The sequence below is a fragment of the Conger conger genome, chromosome 3 (assembly GCF_963514075.1).
Source record: "Conger conger chromosome 3, fConCon1.1, whole genome shotgun sequence".
NCBI classification, from domain to species: Eukaryota; Metazoa; Chordata; class Actinopteri; order Anguilliformes; family Congridae; genus Conger; species Conger conger.
Genome location: NC_083762.1, coordinates 65,086,938 through 65,105,814, shown reverse-complemented (window position 1 = coordinate 65,105,814; position 18,877 = coordinate 65,086,938). Strand labels below are relative to the sequence as shown.

Below are 18,877 nucleotides of genomic sequence, written 5' to 3'. Positions count from 1 at the left end.
ATTATATGAATTATCTGAACAATGACATTTAATTTCGGGATGTTGAGATATGGTCAAACGTGCCAAGTGAGAAAGCAAACACCACACTTTTGTGTTTTGTCAAAACTGTATTGTTTTAATCTTTCAGGATGAAAGATTTTTCACAGTATCAAAAGTGAATAATAAAAAAACAGAGCAGCCAACATACACTTGGCTCTTAATGGTATAGTATAAATCTACATTCCAAACTTTAAAGATAATGTCTTGTTGTTTAATATAACCTGGATAGCATCAGAGATCTTGCAAAATATGAAAAGATTCAAAATAGATTAAAAAAACAAAACAAAAAAACATTTCATTCATGTCAGACTCAGAAATAATTTTATGTGAAGGACCCCAAACCCCACACTAACTTCCACAAATCAATGCAATTCTGGTTTCCTCTCAGAAGGGGATAAACCACACTTCTTCACAGTAAAGCTGATGACAGTTTCAAGGATACCAATGACAGGGGGCGTGTAGTCAAGGCTGTACCATTATTGCAAAAAATAAAAATAAAATATAAAATAAAACCCCACATCACATAATGTGAGTTTTGGATGCCCTCGAAGCCTTAACTGTGGACTTTGTGCGCACGCACAGAAACCAGTGACACGAACAAGGAGGGAAGTAGCGTACCATGACTGCGAAGGATAAGCTGCTTCAAGTGCTGGAAGGGGAAAACGCGGTTCGTGGCAGCTGCGCAGTAATAAAGAACAGTCGGATCGTGGCATCGGAACGCGCGCGCGTGTTTCAAGATCGCCACGGAGGTGGCGTTAGGCTTCATTAGAATACACATTTCTGAGGTTCAGTTAGATTGCATACAGTCAACGTGATTAACAGCGAGTACTGAATTTCCAGGAAAGACGATAACGGGCAAAAACTAAGTGGGCAATTTTTGATTTAAAACACATTTGTCATTTTTAAAAAGCCATGCAAAAGAGAGGGGGCGGGTGTGCGGGGAGCAAGATTCAGTTTGATTTCAATTACATCTTTTGAAGACGTTTGATTAAAAAAAGTGTTTTACACCATTTCATACTCGTTTCTAAAATGGAAATTTCATTTTAGTGTCATCTTGTTTGTCAAGTTGATCATATTTATGGGAAAAGACATTAAAAACAGGGACTGCTGTGGCCACTTCCGTGACCTTTTTTTGTGTTGTGAAATACACCATTATCACTACAGGGGGTCTGGGAAGCCATGCCTCACTCTCTAGGGCTCTAGAGCAGCCTTCTTCAGTCACTGCAAAATAAAAAAAAAGAACTGGCAAGAACAATCATATGTTCACAACAACAGATGGTACAATGATTGACAATTCATGTGCCACTCGTTGCAGCAATGGTTCCCAAGCACTTGTGGATATCGTTCTCCCAATGAAGCCCACTTTTCATGAAGGATTCAACACCCTCCCGTCAAACCCACAGTATTACGTTCTGCTGGCTTGTAAACGTGGTCCTCAGCTAATCAATCCAGCTCAGTGCTCCAACGACCAGCAAACCACACTGCTTTGCAAGGCCACCGGGAAAAAACCAGCGCGTATGCATGCACGCAGTTTCCTTAGCTTTCTGAAGTTGTACATCATTTACTTTTCTAGATGATTAATCAAGAGGCAGGGCAGGGTACGGGGCCAGAAAAGAAAAAAAAGAAAGAAATAAGAAGCAAAGAAACACAGCACATGAAGGACATGGGGGAGAATCACATAGAACGCGTTAACTGTCAGTCAACCGGGTGTTAAAAATATGCCACACTGGCAATAAAAATGAGAATTTTAATAGCAAAGTAATTGATTTACAGAGTATACATAGACTGTGAGCGTGGAGGTCGGGTCTGCAGCCACAGACAGGGACCTTATGTGGGGTTATCGATAGACAGCTCTGGCCAAGCAGCCTGACAGGTAGCTGGGGAGGGGAGGGTGGGGACACTGTTGGCGCTGGTCTCTGGTCTCTGGTTATGAGCAGGTGGTGCAAGTCCCAGCGACGGTTACCAGCACCAGGCAGCCAGAGAAATGTCAACCCCAGGAAAGGGGCAAAGGTCGCTCTGGGTGCCTGGAGGGGTGGCGGGGGTGGTCTCGGTGGGTGGGAGGAGGGGGGAGAGGGGGGGTGTCTCAGGCCTCAGGCCAGTTCTGGTTCGGGACAGAGCAGAGAGGGAATCTCCCATCTCTCCGCTACTGCGCGGCGTTGGAAGGAACCTTCTTCAGGCTGAAGTTGGACCAGTTCACTGCGACCTTCTGACGAGTCTGTTTAGCGGAGTCCAGGCAGAATCTGGAGGGATGGAGGGAGGAGGAGAAAGAAAGAGGTGAGATGAAGACGACCGTGTCAGTAGCCATGCTAGAATAGAGTCACACCCGCAGAGTATACAACCTATAAAGACAATGACAGCGGTGGAAACCTTCCATCACACAGGCCACCAGGAAAGTACAATTGTTTCACTCTGCACGTGTCCTAGGTTACATGCAGAATGAGGAACACACAGGGGAAATATGCCTTGGGGGCTGAACCAATGAGCAACGCTTGTTTTTCAGTTGCAAAACGATGGTGCAAAGATTTTACGTCATAGCATTTTTTGAGAAATAAAAACATCCATCTTTGTTTGTGTGGTGGGGGGGGGGGGAATCTGACCTAAAAGTATGTACCATCGACTGAACATCAATATATGAATGGAAATATGTATAATTTGGGGGGGGGGAAAGTTTTTTTTAAGTGAAAATATAGGTATCACTAGGGGCAACTTCATATTAACTGTGCAAGTGTCCAATAATTAGCAAATAAAATGTACTCAGTGAATTATCATCATTGTTTCAATAAACTAAATGAGTAGTTTTTGTGAGTTCAAATAAACTAGTATGTACAGATTACATGTGATGTGCTTAGAGAGTATATATTGGGTGTGAGCAGGGCAATGGATATGTATATTAATACATAACTCTAAATCGAATAATGTTTAATAAGGAAACTAATATGCTTCTTTGGTGACATTGACAATAGCCATCCCACACAAGAAAGATTAACTTTCACATACAAGTGACATTGGTTTGATGTGTGGACCCTGAACGAGTGCCAGCTCAAATCAGTGCCTCTTACCTCTTGAAGTACTCAACTTCTCTGTCAATTTCATCCATTTCTGTTGGATCCAAGTCTTTGGGGAGAAACACATCATCTATAAAGAGGAAAAACAAAAGTACAGTTTCAGGCATGGCATTACTCAAACACTGGTCATTTAATTAACGCGCTTATAATATACAGAAGCAGGGCAAAGCGAGCTGATATTAATCTCAGTGAAATGGGTTCACAGAATTATGAAGACAAGTCTGGCAGCTGTGGGCTCATGTTGAATAAATGGTGGTACAAATGTCTAGCATGCTGGGATCAATGGAATATTACATTATATTACATGATTGGCATTTAGCAGACGCTCTTATCCAGGGTGACGTACCGTTGATTAGACTAAGCAGGAGACAATCCTCCCCTGGAGCAATGCAGGGTTAAGGGCCTTGCTCAAGGGCCCAACGGCTGTGCGGATCTTACTGTGGCTACACCGGGGATCGAACCACAGACCTTGCGTGTCCCAGTCATATACCTTAACCACTATGCTACAGGTCGACCTATGAGTGTGGAAGGGTGGGGCTGGGGGATGATACAGGTGTAGAGGGCAGGTCTGGGGGATGATACAGGTGTACAGGGCAAGTCTGGGGGATGATACAGGTGTAGAGGGCAGGTTTGGGGGATGATACAGGTGTGAAGGGTGGGGCCGGGGTGTGTATACAGGTGTGAAAAGGGCGGGGTTGAGCAGCCTTACCGATAGAGGTGTTGGCCTTCTCCACTTTGTTCTTGTTCTTCTTGCTCTTTCCCTTGGGCTGCTGGGAGCCGGCGTGGGCCGGGTGCGAGGCCCGGCCCTCATGCTCCTGGTCCCCCCGGCTGGGTTTGGGGCCCCCGGGGGCCTGCTCGCCCCTGTCACCAGGGCACTCCTCCGGCCTCTTCCCCGCGGCAGGCGTCTGGCACTGGGGAGGCGGTTTGGAGCCCGGTTTGGAGCCGGCTGGCTTGGCCTGGCTCTCCCTGTTCCTGGGAGGCTCGTTCCCTGGGGCGGCCCTGGAAAGCCTGCCCTGTGGGGGCTCCTGGAGCTGAGGGACTTCCTGCTGCTGCTGCTGCTGCTGCTGCTGTTTCTTCCCCTTCCTGGCCTTCCCGGCGGGAGGGGCCGGGGCGCGGACCGTCTCCACCTCGTCCTGGGGCTTGGGAGCGGGGGTGCCCTGTAGCGTGGGGGCGGGGTGCGGCCCCCGCTCGGGCGAGGAGCGCACGCGGATCAGCTTGGACAGGCTGGGCGTGGCCTGCAGCCGCTGCACGTCCTGGCCCGGGGAGGGGGCGGGGACGGGGCCGGGGGCCGGGGCGGGGCTGGGGGTGCGGTCGCGGTGGCGGTGACGGTCCTCCCAGCCGTTGACCAGCTCCAGGTGGCTCTTGAAGGTGCCCAGGGAGAGCGGGGCCAGGTCCAGGTCGATCTGCTGCAGGTCGGATGAGCCATTCAGGTGGGACAGCAGGTGGTTGCCCTCCAGCGTGGCGGCCTTCTTGGGGAAGTCGTTGACGTCCAGGTTGAGGTCGTACATGCTGAAGGAGGCGCGGATGGAGTCCTTGATGGTGTTCTTAATCTCCTCCAGGCGGCTGGTCAGGAAGCTGTTCACCCGCTCCAGCTCCAACTGTGGCCATTCCAGCAGGCGGCCTCCCTCCCCCTCCGCGGCCCCGCCCGCCTCCTCCAGGACCTCGGTGGGAGAGGCGCGGGGGTCATCGCCGGGGGCGTCCGAGCTGCCCTGAGCCGCCTTCTCCTTCTCCTGCAACACGGGGGTCACATCAGACACCCCGAAACTCCCACACCACATTGTTCCTCCTTACAGAAATATAAACATTTTTCATTACTATCCATTTCCGTGTGGCAACATGCATCTACAAACAGCCCACATTACATTATCATATTTTCTTAACAACTATGCGTTAGGAACAAAGCCTCTGTTGCTAAAAAGATTCAGTTCAGACACTGTAACTGGAAGCCAGGAATTAACATCGAGTGATACAAGAGGCAAGAAGAAAGAACTCATTAATATGAATAAAATAAGAATGAAAACAAGTCCAGACTCCCCTGAGACATGCCACTTAATTGTGTTTTCAACGTGGCGTCAAAAACGAAATATAACCTTATTGCAGTGATAGAACCTCTCTCCCCTGAAACCAGCCTTAAGTTCAGATGTGAATGAAATAATTGGACAAGGGAAGAACAGGGCTGAAAAGGGGATTTAGATGAAGCAGGCGAGGAGATGAGGCAGATTAACTGAGGGCAGCAGAGCCAAGGCGACAGCCCGTAGCACAGCGCCCAGCGAGGCGGAGAGGCTCTACCTTCTTCTTCTGTTTGTGGCGGGCGCGCTTGGCGGCCTTGGCGCTGTTGACGGGTTTGGGCTCGGTGCTGTTGATGAAGTCCAGCAGCTCGTCCACGTCGCGGTGGTCGATGGCGCTGGGCGGGGCGGCCGGGTCCGAGTCCTGGCGCTGCGGCAGCTCCTCCTTGCGCCGGGTGAGGCGGGAGCGCAGCTTCTCCCGGATCTCCGCGTAGTTCCGGCTCGTGGGCGCGGCCGGGGGCTGGGGGGGTTGGGGGGGGACACGGAGCAAATTCACAAGTGGCCCCGACACCTCAAACCCAACCTGCCAAACTTCCTCCTCGCACCTGTGTGCCGATGAATGAGGCTGGATACCGCTTTGTTTATTTAACATATAAATATCATCATTGAAGTCAAATGGGAAGTTGTGTCTTTTAGACCAAGTAGCAGTAATTTGCAGGTTAGGATTAGGTGGCCAGATTAGGAATTTTGCAGTTTTAAAGATGCATTTCATTTACTTTCAAATGCTTCCTGCTAGGACCGTGCAGTAAAGTGCATTTGAGTGCAGTAATATGTACTCAGATGCAGTCTGGTAAGCAAAGGTGCAGTACAGTGCGTTGTAGTTGTACTAAGGTTCTCTGGTGTAGTTGGGTAAGTTAAGGTACAGTGCAGGGTGCTGTAGTTGAAGGTGTATGTTCTCTGGTGTAGTTGGGTAAGTTAAGCTGCAGTGCAGGGTGCTGTAGTTGAAGGTGTATGTTCTCTGGTGTAGTTGGGTAAGTTAAGCTGCAGTGCAGGGTGCAGTAGTTGAAGGTGTATGTTCTCTGGTGTAGTTGGGTAAGTTAAGCTGCAGTACAGGGTGCAGTAGTTCAAGGTGTATGTTCTCTGGTGTAGTTGGGTAAATTAAGCTGCAGTACAGGGTGCAGTAGTTCAAGGTGTATGTTCTCTGGTGTACTCGGGCGTGGCTCTGCTGCGTACCGCGTTGTGGCCGAAGAATTCGCAGTAGCAGCAGTCGCAGTACTTCCCGTCCTTCTGATTGGTGGAGGAGGAGGCGCAGGAGCTTCGCTCGGAGCTGCTGTCCTCGTCCTCGCCCTCCTCCAGCTCGCAGGGCGGGTGACACACCGTCCCGTTCGCCAGCCGGTGCCCTTTACAGGCCTGGTCCCTGCACACACACACACATACACACAATGAACCAGCTCACTCTCATAACGACAAAAACTAAATACAAAGCTGCGAGACTGTGACATGGGCTGTATATCGGCTGACCTGCAGGCGGTGGTGGGTAGGTGTCCCGTGTTGGAGCTGACCGGCCCGTTGCTGTGGCCGTTGCAGGGGTGGTTGCAGCCCAGGGGAGCCGCGCCCAGCTTGGCGTGTTGCGTGTTGACGGCGGGAATGTGGGAGTTCTTGCAGGCGGCGGGTTTGTGCAGGGGGGCGGGGCTGTCGTTCAGCTTGGATGCCAGCGGGGCAAAGGGGGCGTGGCCCGGCAGGGTGGGGCCGGGCGGGGCCGCGTGCGCATGCTGCCCGGGGGGCAGCAGGGAGGAATGGTGCGAGGAGGACAGCCCCGTGGGACTGTTGGGCGGGGCCGCCAGGTCTGAGTGTTGGTGGTGATCGCTGGAGTGGAACGCCTCTCCTGGGGGAGAAAGGTGACATCGTCAGCGCCGCAGAGAAGTGTGACATCATCAACACCTCAGAAAAGTGTGACGTCATCAGCACCACAGAGAAGTGTGACGTCATCAGCACCACAGAGAAGTGTGACGTCATCAGCACCACAGAGAAGTGTGACGTCATCAGCACCACAGAGAAGTGTGACGTCATCAGCACCACAGATAAGTGTGACGTCATCAGCACCACAGATAAGTGTGACATTGTCAACACCACAGAGAAGCATGACATTGTCAACACAGGAGAAAGGGCACAACCTCCTGCTGGAAAGTAAATATCGCTTATCAATATCGCAAGTTTCTTTGGAAGATAAGAGCACAGACTGAAAATGAACCTTGAGCAGGAGGAGGCAGAGGAATACAGCTCACCTGGAGGAGTGGGGCGTCGGCACATGGTTTTGAAGTGCTTGGGCGTGGTCTTGCAGAGGTCGGCACTGCCGGGGGAAAGCGAGGAGCCACCCGATGTCCCACTGGGGTTCTGGGACGACGGGTGGCTGTAGGGACACACTTTGGCTCCCGGGGGTTTAGCCGACTTCCCCGGAGCTTCGTGGGGACCCCGCTTGTCCGTACAGGGGGGTCCCACCAAACCACCTAGGGGAAGAGAGGGAGGAACAGCTAGGTGAGACCTCCACTCTGAATATCCACTCTTTAAATAGTCTTCCTAACTGAATGTTAAATAGTCCCAGTTACTGAATTTTAAATAGTCCCAGTTACTGAATTTCAAGTAGTCCCAGTTACTGAATGCTAAATAGTCCCCGTTACTGAATGCTAAATAGCCCTCGTTACTGAATGCTAAATAGCCCGCGTTACTGAATGCTAAATAGCCCTCGTTACTGAATGCTAAATAGCCCTCGTTACTGAATGCTAAATAGCCCTCGTTACTGAATTTTAAATAGTCCCAGTTAGTGAATTTTAAATAGTCCCAGTTAGTGAATTTTAAATAGTCCCAGTTACTGAATTTTAAATAGTCCCAGTTACTGAATTTTAAATAGTCCCAGTTACTGAATGCTAAATAGTCCCCGTTACTGAATGCTAAATAGCCCTCGTTACTGAATGCTAAATAGCCCTCGTTACTGAATGCTAAATACTCCCTGTTATTGAATGTTAAATAATCCCAGATACTGAATTTTAAATAGTCACTGTTACTGAATGGTAAATAATGCCTGTTTCTGGATGCTAAATAGTCCTCATTACTGAATGTTAAATAGTCCCAGTTACTGAATTTTAAATAGTCCCAGTTACTGAATTTTAAATAGTCCCAGTTACTGAATTTTAAATAGTCCCAGTTACTGAATTTAAAATAGTCCCAGTTACTGAATGCAAAATAGTCCCCGTTACTGAATGCTAAATAGTCCCCGTTACTGAATGCTAAATAGTCCCCGTTACTGAATGCTAAATAGTCCCCGTTACTGAATGCTAAATACCCCTCGTTACTGAATGCTAAATAGCCCTCGTTACTGAATGCTAAATACTCCCTGTTACTGAATGTTAAATCCTCCCAGTTACAAAATTTTATATAGACCCAGTTCCTGAATTTTAAATAATCCCAGTTACTGAATTTTAAACAGTCGCCATAACTAAATGTTAAATAGTCCCTGTTACTGAATGCAGACTCAGGGAACCCCCCTGTTAACAAAATATTTTCAGAATGCAATCTTTTTGTAGGGAGCCTAAAATTTACATCAAGTTGGTGGGAACCATCAAGGAAGTTGAATGTTAAAGTTTTTGGGGACGTGCTGGGTACAGCAGCGCGAGCATTAGCAGGCCTAACGATGGCATCCCAGGCCGTCCTGCAGCAGCTGTTTAAACAGGCGGTGATGTCACGGGAGTCATTAGACTGGAACCATTCTTCCTCCTCCGCTCAATCCCGTCACACCGGTCCGTGCACGCAGTCACAATAGAGTCCTTCAGACGAGAGGCCTGCCTCAGCTGTCAGACGCCCAGAGGCAGCACAAGCACCAGAAAAAACACACAGGCAGCACCCACTTCCGCCAGAGCAAGCCCCGAAAACACGGCCTGTTTACCGTAGGCGGGCCAGCAGCAGAACTAGCACATCCGTACCCAATGAGCAAGCGCAGACATAAGATCAACCTACGCAACTTTCTTTTCTGCATCTACACAACCTACACAGCTTTAAAACTGCACCTACACAACCCATCCAACGTACTACATTTCTGAGAGTTTTACTCATATTCCTGCACATCCGTATTGTCACATGAATGCACAATATACATATTATTCATACACACATTTCATTTGTGGATTTTCATATCTCTTCCTACATGCGTACACAAATGGTGTGAGAAACGCAGTTAATTTCTGGATGCAATCTCCTTGAAATTGTATGTGGTGACTAGGTATGTTGAGATTAAACGGTTTCACTATTAACCACACTAAAAAAGGTTACGGCTTCCAAACCGTAGAAGTTATGGTATCTAGCTACAGCTTTCAGCACTGCACATTGCCGTGTTAAAACTCCACGAGAGTGAGTCATGTCATCTGGGTGTGCGGTATGCCTGGCTGGCCAGTGGCTTGGGAGTGTGTGAGTGCCAAAGACAGTGGCTGTGGCAAATATTGGGCACCTCTGTGTGAGTTTACAAGCTGATTTTGCAGGGATACAGCATCGAAAAATGCACCTACTTTCCCCCACAATATGTTTTCAAGTCAAGTAGGCTTACATGTTTTCATTGCAGAATGGTATGAAAAATTCAACACAACTTTTACTGAAAAAATGCTCATGTTTTTTCCCCACCATAATGTCGCCTAAATAAATAATCGTAAAACTGTGACATTTCCTCAGACTATGATCGTACGATCAAAATCCCATTACATCCATAGTAGTGACTTTGTCATGCATGTTCTTTCTTATGCATAGTCTGTGGAAAAACACTACGTTTTGATTTTCAGAGGAAGTTTGCATCCAACAAGAGAGGATGGGCAGAGGCGGGAGTGGAAGTTTGACTGACGGGGGGGGGTCACTGACCTTGCTGTGAGTGCGAGCCGGCGCCGTGGTTACAGTGCCCGCCTCCATTGGAGTGGGCGGAGTTCCAGAGGCCGGAGAGCTTGTGGGCAGAGAGGAAGGAGCTGGGGTCCCACTCCACTGCGCTGGGCTCGGGATAACCATTCCCACAGGCCTGCGCCTTACAGGACGAGGCGTGCGACAGGGGAACCTGCACCAATCACACGCCAGGGATCAACACGGGGAACTGACCCAGGGTCAGTCTGAACACGGCCCCACAACCACAACATGGGAGGAGCTACCACAGATCATCTATACACACCAGATCGAGACCATAGCATTATAAGGCTCTAACAGACAAAAATTAGTTGGTGTCATAAATATTGCTTATCGGGCACTCAATACATGTGTTAAGTGTATTGACACTGTTTCAAAGTATGAAAAAACGGTCAATTTAAAAGGTTATCAGCTCTGAGTGCATTCACTTTAGAATCTAGAATCTTTTAAGCTCAATATCTGAAAACCTACTCAGAACTCAGATAGAACCTTATAAGTGGGTCACGAAATGTGTAGCTGCAATGTTCCTTCTGTTTCCTTAGTAACAGGAGCTTCTGGAGCAATGTTAGTAGCATGTTACATATTTTACTGAATTACATATGAATTACAAGATGCCTAAAATGTCAATATTTCACCATCAATGGTCAGTGGACAGAACCAAGCGTCGCAAAAATATGCAGCCGAATATCTGGTTGGTCTGAAAAGTTTGTGGAGCTATTCTGCTACAGGAAACTCTTTTGACTGGTTCAATCCACCCACAGTGAGGTTTGTGAAGCCACACTCTTCCTGCCGCTACTTAACATTATTGGCGTTTGGCAGACGCTCTTATCCAGAGCGACGTACAGTTGATTAGACTAAGCAGGAGACAATCCTCCCCTGGAGCAATGCAGGGTTAAGGGCCTTGCTCAAGGGCCCAACGGCTGTGCGGATCTTATTGTGGCTACACCGGGATTAGAAACACCGACCTTGCGTGTCCCAGTCATTTACCTTAACCACTACGCTACAGGCCGGCCCCCTTAATGGTTCAGATGTTGCACAGATACTCATGGATCATGGATCGGCTGACATCCATGTAACATATGGATAGGTGAAATTGCACAGAATCTGGGAGGGAAATATCCTCAACAACAAATCCATCAGATTCCAGTTCTATAGCAAGTCAAGCAGGAGAGAATCAATAATGAGCATGCAGGGCTTTAAGTGCTTCAGCCAGTGGCTTCATGAATGCCTGAGAGATTCTAACTGATCAGGAGCACTTTTACTGGCCTAAATCAGCTAATCGTTAAAGAAGCAATTAGCTCAAATTACTAAACATGAGCTTCCTGGACCCCACTGGCCCTTAGGAAATGACTATATTACTGGAGAAAGAGAGGAGAAAAAAAAAAAAAAAAAAAAAAAAAAAAAAAAAAAAAACACACACACACACACACACACACACACACACACACACACACACACACACACACACACACACACACACATACAGTATATACATATATACATCGTAGTGGTTGGATAGAAATAGTGTTAGCGCCAAGCTGATATGGCACTTTGTGAAATGTCATAAGGACCGATAATGTGGACTTTTTCTACACGTATGTCACATGCACACGCACGCACACACAAACTCACATTCGCTCACACAAACGCACATTTGTGCACAGACAGACACAAACTCACACATAGACAAACACACTCACAAACTCTCACATACACACAGACGCAGACACACACTCAGACTCAGACACACTCTCTCTCTCTCTCTCTCTCACCGGTAGGGTCTGGTCCTGCGTGGCTCGTCGCTCCTCCTCCTCCACGCTCTTGCGGCAGCTCTGGCAGATCCAGAGCGGCACCTCGCCCAGCAGGGACTGGGAGAGCGAGGGCACTGCGTCGGCCAGCTTCCGGCCCGGAACCTCCCGCAGCAGGGCCTGGGACAGGGCCGGCACGCCGTCCGCCATCTTGGCTCCGGGGGAGGGCAGCCCGTTGGCTGGGCCCGCCCCCCAGTCCTTGAACTCGCGGTGACACAGCAGGCAGCAGGTGTGCATGGGCTGGCCCGACGACAGAGGGAGGGGCTGCAAGCACACACACACACACACACACACACAGGGTCAAAGGTCAGGGAGCTACAATGGACAGCATCGCTCCCAGTCAAAAGACCCACAAACCCAAGCAAAACCGTTCCACAATAGCAGTCCTGGAGGGCCGCAGTTTCTGCAGGTTTCTGGTGCGTTTTAGCACAAGTGATGAATTTAAGTTTTTCATTGGCTAAAGAGTCCCCACAGCTTGTTCTCAAGGCCTTATTTGGCTGCTGATTGAAAGGAAACCACAAACACAGACATTGCAGCCCTGCACTATAGCTGTGATGGGAATGTGAGGCTTTGGCTGAAATAACACTGCCAATGCATAATAGTTTCAGCCATTATTAACATAAGCGGCTTAGCATTTAGTGTACCACTGACAGGATGTTTCCAGGCAGTGCAATACCCTGCTTCTAGTGAAACCGGCTCATACTGCAGGTGTGAGGTTTCCAGCCCTGTTATCTACAAGAAACAAGTGTGTGCTGTCAGTCACTGACTTGTCTCAGCCAATACAAATGCAATTCCTTCTACAGCTTGGACACTATGATTCAAATCACAAGGCCCTCCTAACACACAGCAGTTTCAACAGTTTTGGGATTCACAGAAACTCACATTATCATTATGTTACAGTTAATTAGCCAATGCTTTTATCCAAATGACTTACAGTAAGCAGCGGACTATCCCCCCTGGAGCAATGTGGGTTTAAGGGCCTTGCTCAGGGGCCCAACAGCTGCACAGATCTTATTGTGGCTACACCGGGGCTGGAAACACCAACATTCTCGGTCCCAGTCATGCACCATAGCCGCTAGGCTACATGTTGCCCCAACATGACTGGGTTTTGGCTGTTGTCAGGGTAACCAATCATGTGTGACAGTGGAAGATGGTTAAGACCGTATACATTACACATGCAGGGATTAAAAAAAACTTGTCGAGTGATGAGACAATCGCAGGTTTAAACCGGGGGCAGTGAGCCACACCCGCTGTGCCCTTGTGCATGGCCCTCGTGCGAGCGGGAGCGGGTGACGTGTGGAACTGGAACTGCCGCGCACGACGTGGCGGGCACAAGGCAGACACCGCCGTGTTCATCTCTTCATCTCTCCGTCTCGCTCCGTTAGCCACGAGAAGCACGGGGACGCGCAGACAGGAAGGTGTTTTTTTTTCCTTCATTCCTTCAGTTTCTTCATGCTCGCCACATCTGTGTTTGTCGACTCTGCAGACGGATAATCGGCTCGGCTTTTGGGCGTGAAGGGCCCAGGTGTGTTTAGCGCGTCTCCGGCCGGCCTCGGAAGCCTTCGGATGGGCCGCGTTTCCCGCTCGATCCGCCGGCAGGCGAGGGAGGGCAATTCCACGGCCTCCTAAGCCCATTACACGCGCGCAATCAGCCGTTTCTTCTCTGAAGAGGCCGGGATTGCGCGGCACAAAAGAGCAAACGTGCGGCACAAGGGCACTTCAAAACGGCCTGAGAGAGAAGAGCTCAGAATGCTGAGGCGCCGGGCTTAAAGAAAATCTACTCCAGAGAATGAACATGCAAATCGCGGAGCGGGCCTTTTGGGGGACGGAAGGACGTTCTATTAAGTGGTGCCGACGAGATGAGAAGTGGGATCTCCGTTATCATCAAATATCATCAAATATCAATGACACGCACTGCAGTTATTCTGGAGTAGGTGAGCCTGATTTCAGAGAGTTTTAACTTCTAATACAGCACCAGCAAACCCAGCAATACATAACCAGGCCAGTGTAGTCAGACCTGGTCTTAAATAGGCAGTCAGAGAGCAAAAACCCTCTGTTAAGAGGCCGTTAGCTCAGTCCACAAAAACACACCTGCTCTTCCTGCTTTTGTGCTGCAGCAACGTCACTGCCAGGAGAACGGTCATAAACGCTGAACTTCGCCATAAACCCGCCACCTACCAGGAAACTCCCAACAACAACCGAAAACAAACGTTCCACGCGTGGAAACCACACTGAGACGAAGCAGCACCGAGTCTACAGCAACCAGACCCGAGTCAAATACGTAAACATTTCGGATTCAAATACTTTCCTGAGACAGATTGACCTTGCCTGGTGCACTTGAACCAACCAATACGACCAGAAGGCGAGGTTCACACTTTTTAAGAGCGTTTCATAGGTTCCAATACACCAGACAAGCTCAGTAAATCGTACTGAAAAGCATCAACACGGCAACAAAGTCATCAACGCGGTCGGAGAAGGGATGACACCAGATACAATCGCACGAGCCTGCCAATGAAAACAACCATAGATCACAATCTCGCTTTCCCAGGACCCATTTCAACAAAAGGCCCGCCCCCTCCCGCATTGCTTTGACATAAGTTACCAGGCAGGTCTTCAGAAAGGGGGAAATGCACCCCACAACAAAGTCAGAAGACCCTGCAGTTGGCGCCTTCTCGCGGGTGAAGTGGTGTTCAGCGGAACGGTTCCATCACTTCCTGTGAAGAGCGGATCTGTGACCGCATCGCGCCCGGAGCCCGTCGAGAAGCAGGTGCATTCGCAGTCGGGGCTTACTCAATAAGCTGCATCTCAGCCGCTTCAAAGCCCTGTACAAGACACCTGGTAACACGTTCATGACCTAACATTACAAACACTTCATTTTAGGTCTTCAGCTGAAGCTCTCATCCTCGCATCTTTAAGCTCTCGAGTTTACGTCCCTTAGATAAAGACAGTCCTCCGAATCGAGCCTACAACAGCTGATTGCGATATTTCCCTGTAGGAAAAATGAAAAGAATGTTTTTATTGTATTGCTGACTTTGCATTGGAAGGGCGGCCGAAACATCTACAACGGAGCCAAACGCAGTGGCACTAGTTAGTAGTGTTTCTCAGCAAGACCAGGAAGCGATGATGAAAAAACGAATCCCGGTTTGGGTCGTTAGGGGTTTTCCCCGCAAAAGAGCACCTCCTCTGGTGTAAAAGGCCCAGGTGTGACGGGGGCAGTACAGCTCAGCTGGTGGACTGCGGAGTGAGTAGAAACAGCAACAGCAGCATTTGTTTCAGAACACACACGTGCAAGCCCGATTCCTAATCAACAGATGACACGACAGTGAAGCAGAGAAATGTATGAATGCAGGATAAAACCCGGTTATAAAAATGCAGGTTCGCTACGAATATCACGCTAACAAAAATAATTTTGCAATCAAAACCGTAAACCAGATTAATAAAAACTGCCCATGGAAGCTGTGCAAAGCATCTCTCCAATGCAGCAGACAGATTTAATTCACAGGAACTGTTGACAGCGGAGAGACACAGACTGAGTGGAATTCTACAGGACACACAGTTTCACAGGTTTCTGTGGAGAACGCGTGCCAGCTACACGCTCTCCTTTTCGCTCAGAGGAAAGCCTGTTTTTTTTTTTTCTGCCAAGTAACAGTGCCCTGGCCTTCGTAGCCACGCGTGTAACAAGGGCAAGTCTGGAGGAGAACAGCAAACAAACACTCCAGATTACGAGGCTGGCGCTGGAGGTCAGTCTAATGCAAATGCGCGCTGGTGACTGTGGAGTCTGCAGCTGCTCCTATCCACTTGGCTTCTCACAATGAATGTAAGTTCGAAAATAATTCTGCCCATGTATTTTCTTTTGTGTGTATGTCTGTGTGTGTGTGTGTGTGTGTGGGGGGGGTTATGTCTTTGCTGGACTCTTTGGCATGAAGCCAACCACTTCCTATGCAGGCAGTGGCATTGTTGTGAGCCACTGTGGTTTTGCCTAAATGTTCCCTGGTTGTAAACTAGCTAAGGCTGTGGGGTGTGTCTGACGGTAAGGCGTCATCACTTGCATCGGTGTTGGCGCATCGTGCCCCGACACATTGTGACATCACTCCTAAAGAAGCTACAAGTCTGAAATTAGTTCCCTTGGCTGGAGACCTCGGTCTTTGGTCCAGTGGGCTAACCAGCGGCTGTTGAGGGCCGTGGTTTCAAACCCGCAAAACCTGGCGCCTAACACAAGCTGCATGGCATCACTGCAGGATAACACTGATTGATGAGTCCTACAGAGGAGCTCCCCTCAGGCCATCTTCACACTGACATACACTGGAGCCAGCTGGGGGGGAATGGGACTGTGTTGTGATGTTTGAAACAGCAACTTTGCAGTTCTATTACCGAAACTGCCAGCTATTCTGCAGGGGAGTCCAGGGTAGTAGTTAGGGGGCCATGCATGCAGCCAGGTGGCTGCGGTTTCGAATCTCGTGAGGAGAACTGCAGTTGACATACTTGGACAAAGTCTGAACTGAACCAGAACTGCTTCCATAAATATCCAGCCAAATACAGAAAACTACTAAAGTCACATTCGACAGGACTGTCTGCTAACCAAATAAATAACAAAACCTGAAAAAGACCTTGGTGTGGTAAACTGCACACAATGTTGGTTTGAATGCAACAGAAAAAAGCGATCTTGCCACAAAACTCAGAAAGGCAGCAAATATTCTGGACTGCTTCTTGCCAATGCCACCGAAGTGCACACCCATTTTTCATCTTTTTTCTTCCCACTGTGTGGAGCTGCTCACTGCTGGCTGCCTCCCCTTAAATTATTCAGCCTTTCAAATGGACCAGAAGACCAATAAATATATGCTGCACAAGAAGTGAATTCTTAAGTTGAGAATGTGCCATGAATATGCCCCCGACAGCTCTCAAGGAGCGAAAGCTCAAGGGGGCAGCCCCAGGTCAAGTCACCTGCACCGCTCCCCTCCTACTACAATACCCAGGGTGCAGTGTCAACCGGGGTACCTGCTTTCAGACAGTCTGCTGCCTCTTTCAATGGGCATGCAGATAGGTGGATGGGTTTCTTCCACCCGAGTGAGAATTGTTGGTGACCCATGCAGAAAGCCACGTGCGGCAGGCATCAGTCACCCTCAATCTGAACAGTATCCGCTGTAACCGGTTGAAACGATAGGCATTCTCGTAAAAGGAATCTCTGTACTGGAAACACATCAACGTAGGTAGCCATTTCAATTAGTGTGGCAAGGTCATCTGGATTAACACGGATTTGACAGCTATATTATTGTGTAAAACGTCAACGCAGTTTGAGTGTATACCTTTGAAAACAATGTCCCATTCCCAAAGAAATGCATTTCATTTAGACGGCCGGATAGCCACGTTTTTTCTTATAGTCATGAAACCACAGTCTGGACATCCGTCCAAAATACAGGTAGTTACCTAGCGAGGATTAAATCTACACAACTGCACTCGTTAGTTGTCTCGCTGCATCTAAGCATTGGGTGCAAAATTGTACGGCCAATGTTACCTGACCCATCCAAACTCGAGAATATGCTCATTACATTAATGTTAGACAGCGTGTTGGTATTTATTTTGCATTGGTAATCAACATTTTCAATAATATTACATGCACACTGGCCAGTTGTTAGCTCTTAGCTATCGAACTAATAGTACTGGCCAGCTTCGCAAGGGTCCCTACGGTTAGCTTCTCGGCTCGTATTTCGGTTTCATTTTTTCGTCAGCAGCTGGTTAGCTAGTTGGCTAGCTGGCTACCAATCTCATCGATAGAAAGATAACGTTATTTATTAGTAACTTAACTACTTATTGGTATCACTGTCTAAAGCGAATTAGAAAAAAGAAACGGACAGTGTCGAGTTGCTACACCTGGATATAACGTAAGCTGCGTCGAGAAGGTTGGAAGGTTCACCTGGCTTGCAAGTATTTGTACGTATCTTGCGTTAGCATGCTAGCGTGCTAACTGGCTAGCTGATGTGTGTATGTGTGTGGCTATGATTTTATTTATTTATTTACTCTACTGCTCCGCCCCATACAGGATTTTAGACTAGTAAAACTAGACCCCCAACAACGTGCAGCATTTAACAAATTAAAATAACGAAATAGCTATTTAAAATAGCAAAAAAGACACAGGGAAGAAATTAGCTGCATGTAGCTTAGCTGGTTAGCTCTTTTCGCTACCTGATTCGCCCTGGCTAGCCTTTCCAGTCCCGCATCTCCGCCGCCGCCACCGCCAGCTGCATCGCCGGGAGAGACGGGGCTCTTCGACAGGCTCTGCTGTCCACTGACCAGCTCCTTATTCCCGACACCTTGCTGTTTACTTTTCTTCCTGGCCATGATGCAGCTTTCCGCAAATCGCTCTGGCCCAGTTTGCACCAGTTTACGGGTCGAAATAGCCACCGTTTCGATTCTTCCAGTACCAAAAAAAAAACCTTCCCTGCCTTCTCTCGGCAAGACAACAGCCAATATGGCGGAGAGCTGGCAAAACCCTGGAGTTCAGAGGTCACGCACATAGTGCTGGAAAAATGGCGTCAATACAGTTTAAGGCAGTGAAGCATGTCTGGGACCATGTTTAATGATGGCAGATAATCTCAGGTAAGTAAAGTCCTGAACGTTAATGTTCTCCAAGAGTATATTACCAAGGTATATTTTCGCCGTATTTCTGCTGTCACTTGAAACAGCAATATCACCTTATATCAATCTAAACATTTCAATCTATTCCTATGTGGGGATTAAATGGGTGGAGTTCAATTTAAGTGGTTGGCATTTATATAGTACCTTTATCCAAAGCACTGTGCAATTACATTACATTACATTATTGGCATTTGGCAGACACTGTTATCCAGAGCGACGTACAGTTGATTAAACTAAGCAGGAGACAATCCTCCCCTGGAACAATGCAGGGTTAAGGGCCTTACTCAAGGGCCCAACGGCTGTGCGGATCTTACTGTGGCTACACTGGGATTCGAACCACCAACCTTGCCTGTACCAATCATTTCGCAATTGATGCTCATTCACCCGTTCTTAC

The 18,877-nt window shown here is 48.5% G+C and overlaps 1 protein-coding gene across 1 annotated transcript; it reads right to left on the bottom strand.

Annotated features, from left to right (window-relative positions):
* Positions 1–87: 87 nt before the first annotated feature.
* On the bottom strand, positions 88–18,374 carry fam193b (family with sequence similarity 193 member B). The gene is made up of 10 exons (XM_061237137.1): positions 18,031–18,374; positions 11,815–12,114; positions 10,010–10,196; positions 7,396–7,617; positions 6,632–6,995; positions 6,344–6,527; positions 5,394–5,630; positions 3,814–4,834; positions 3,099–3,174; positions 88–2,279 (listed from the first exon to the last, which is right to left on the bottom strand). The coding sequence occupies exons 1-10, from the start codon at positions 18,184–18,186 to the stop codon at positions 2,183–2,185; spliced, it is 2,844 nt and encodes a 947-aa protein (XP_061093121.1). The 5' UTR covers positions 18,187–18,374; the 3' UTR covers positions 88–2,182.
* Between the last annotated feature and the right edge of the window lie 503 nt (positions 18,375–18,877).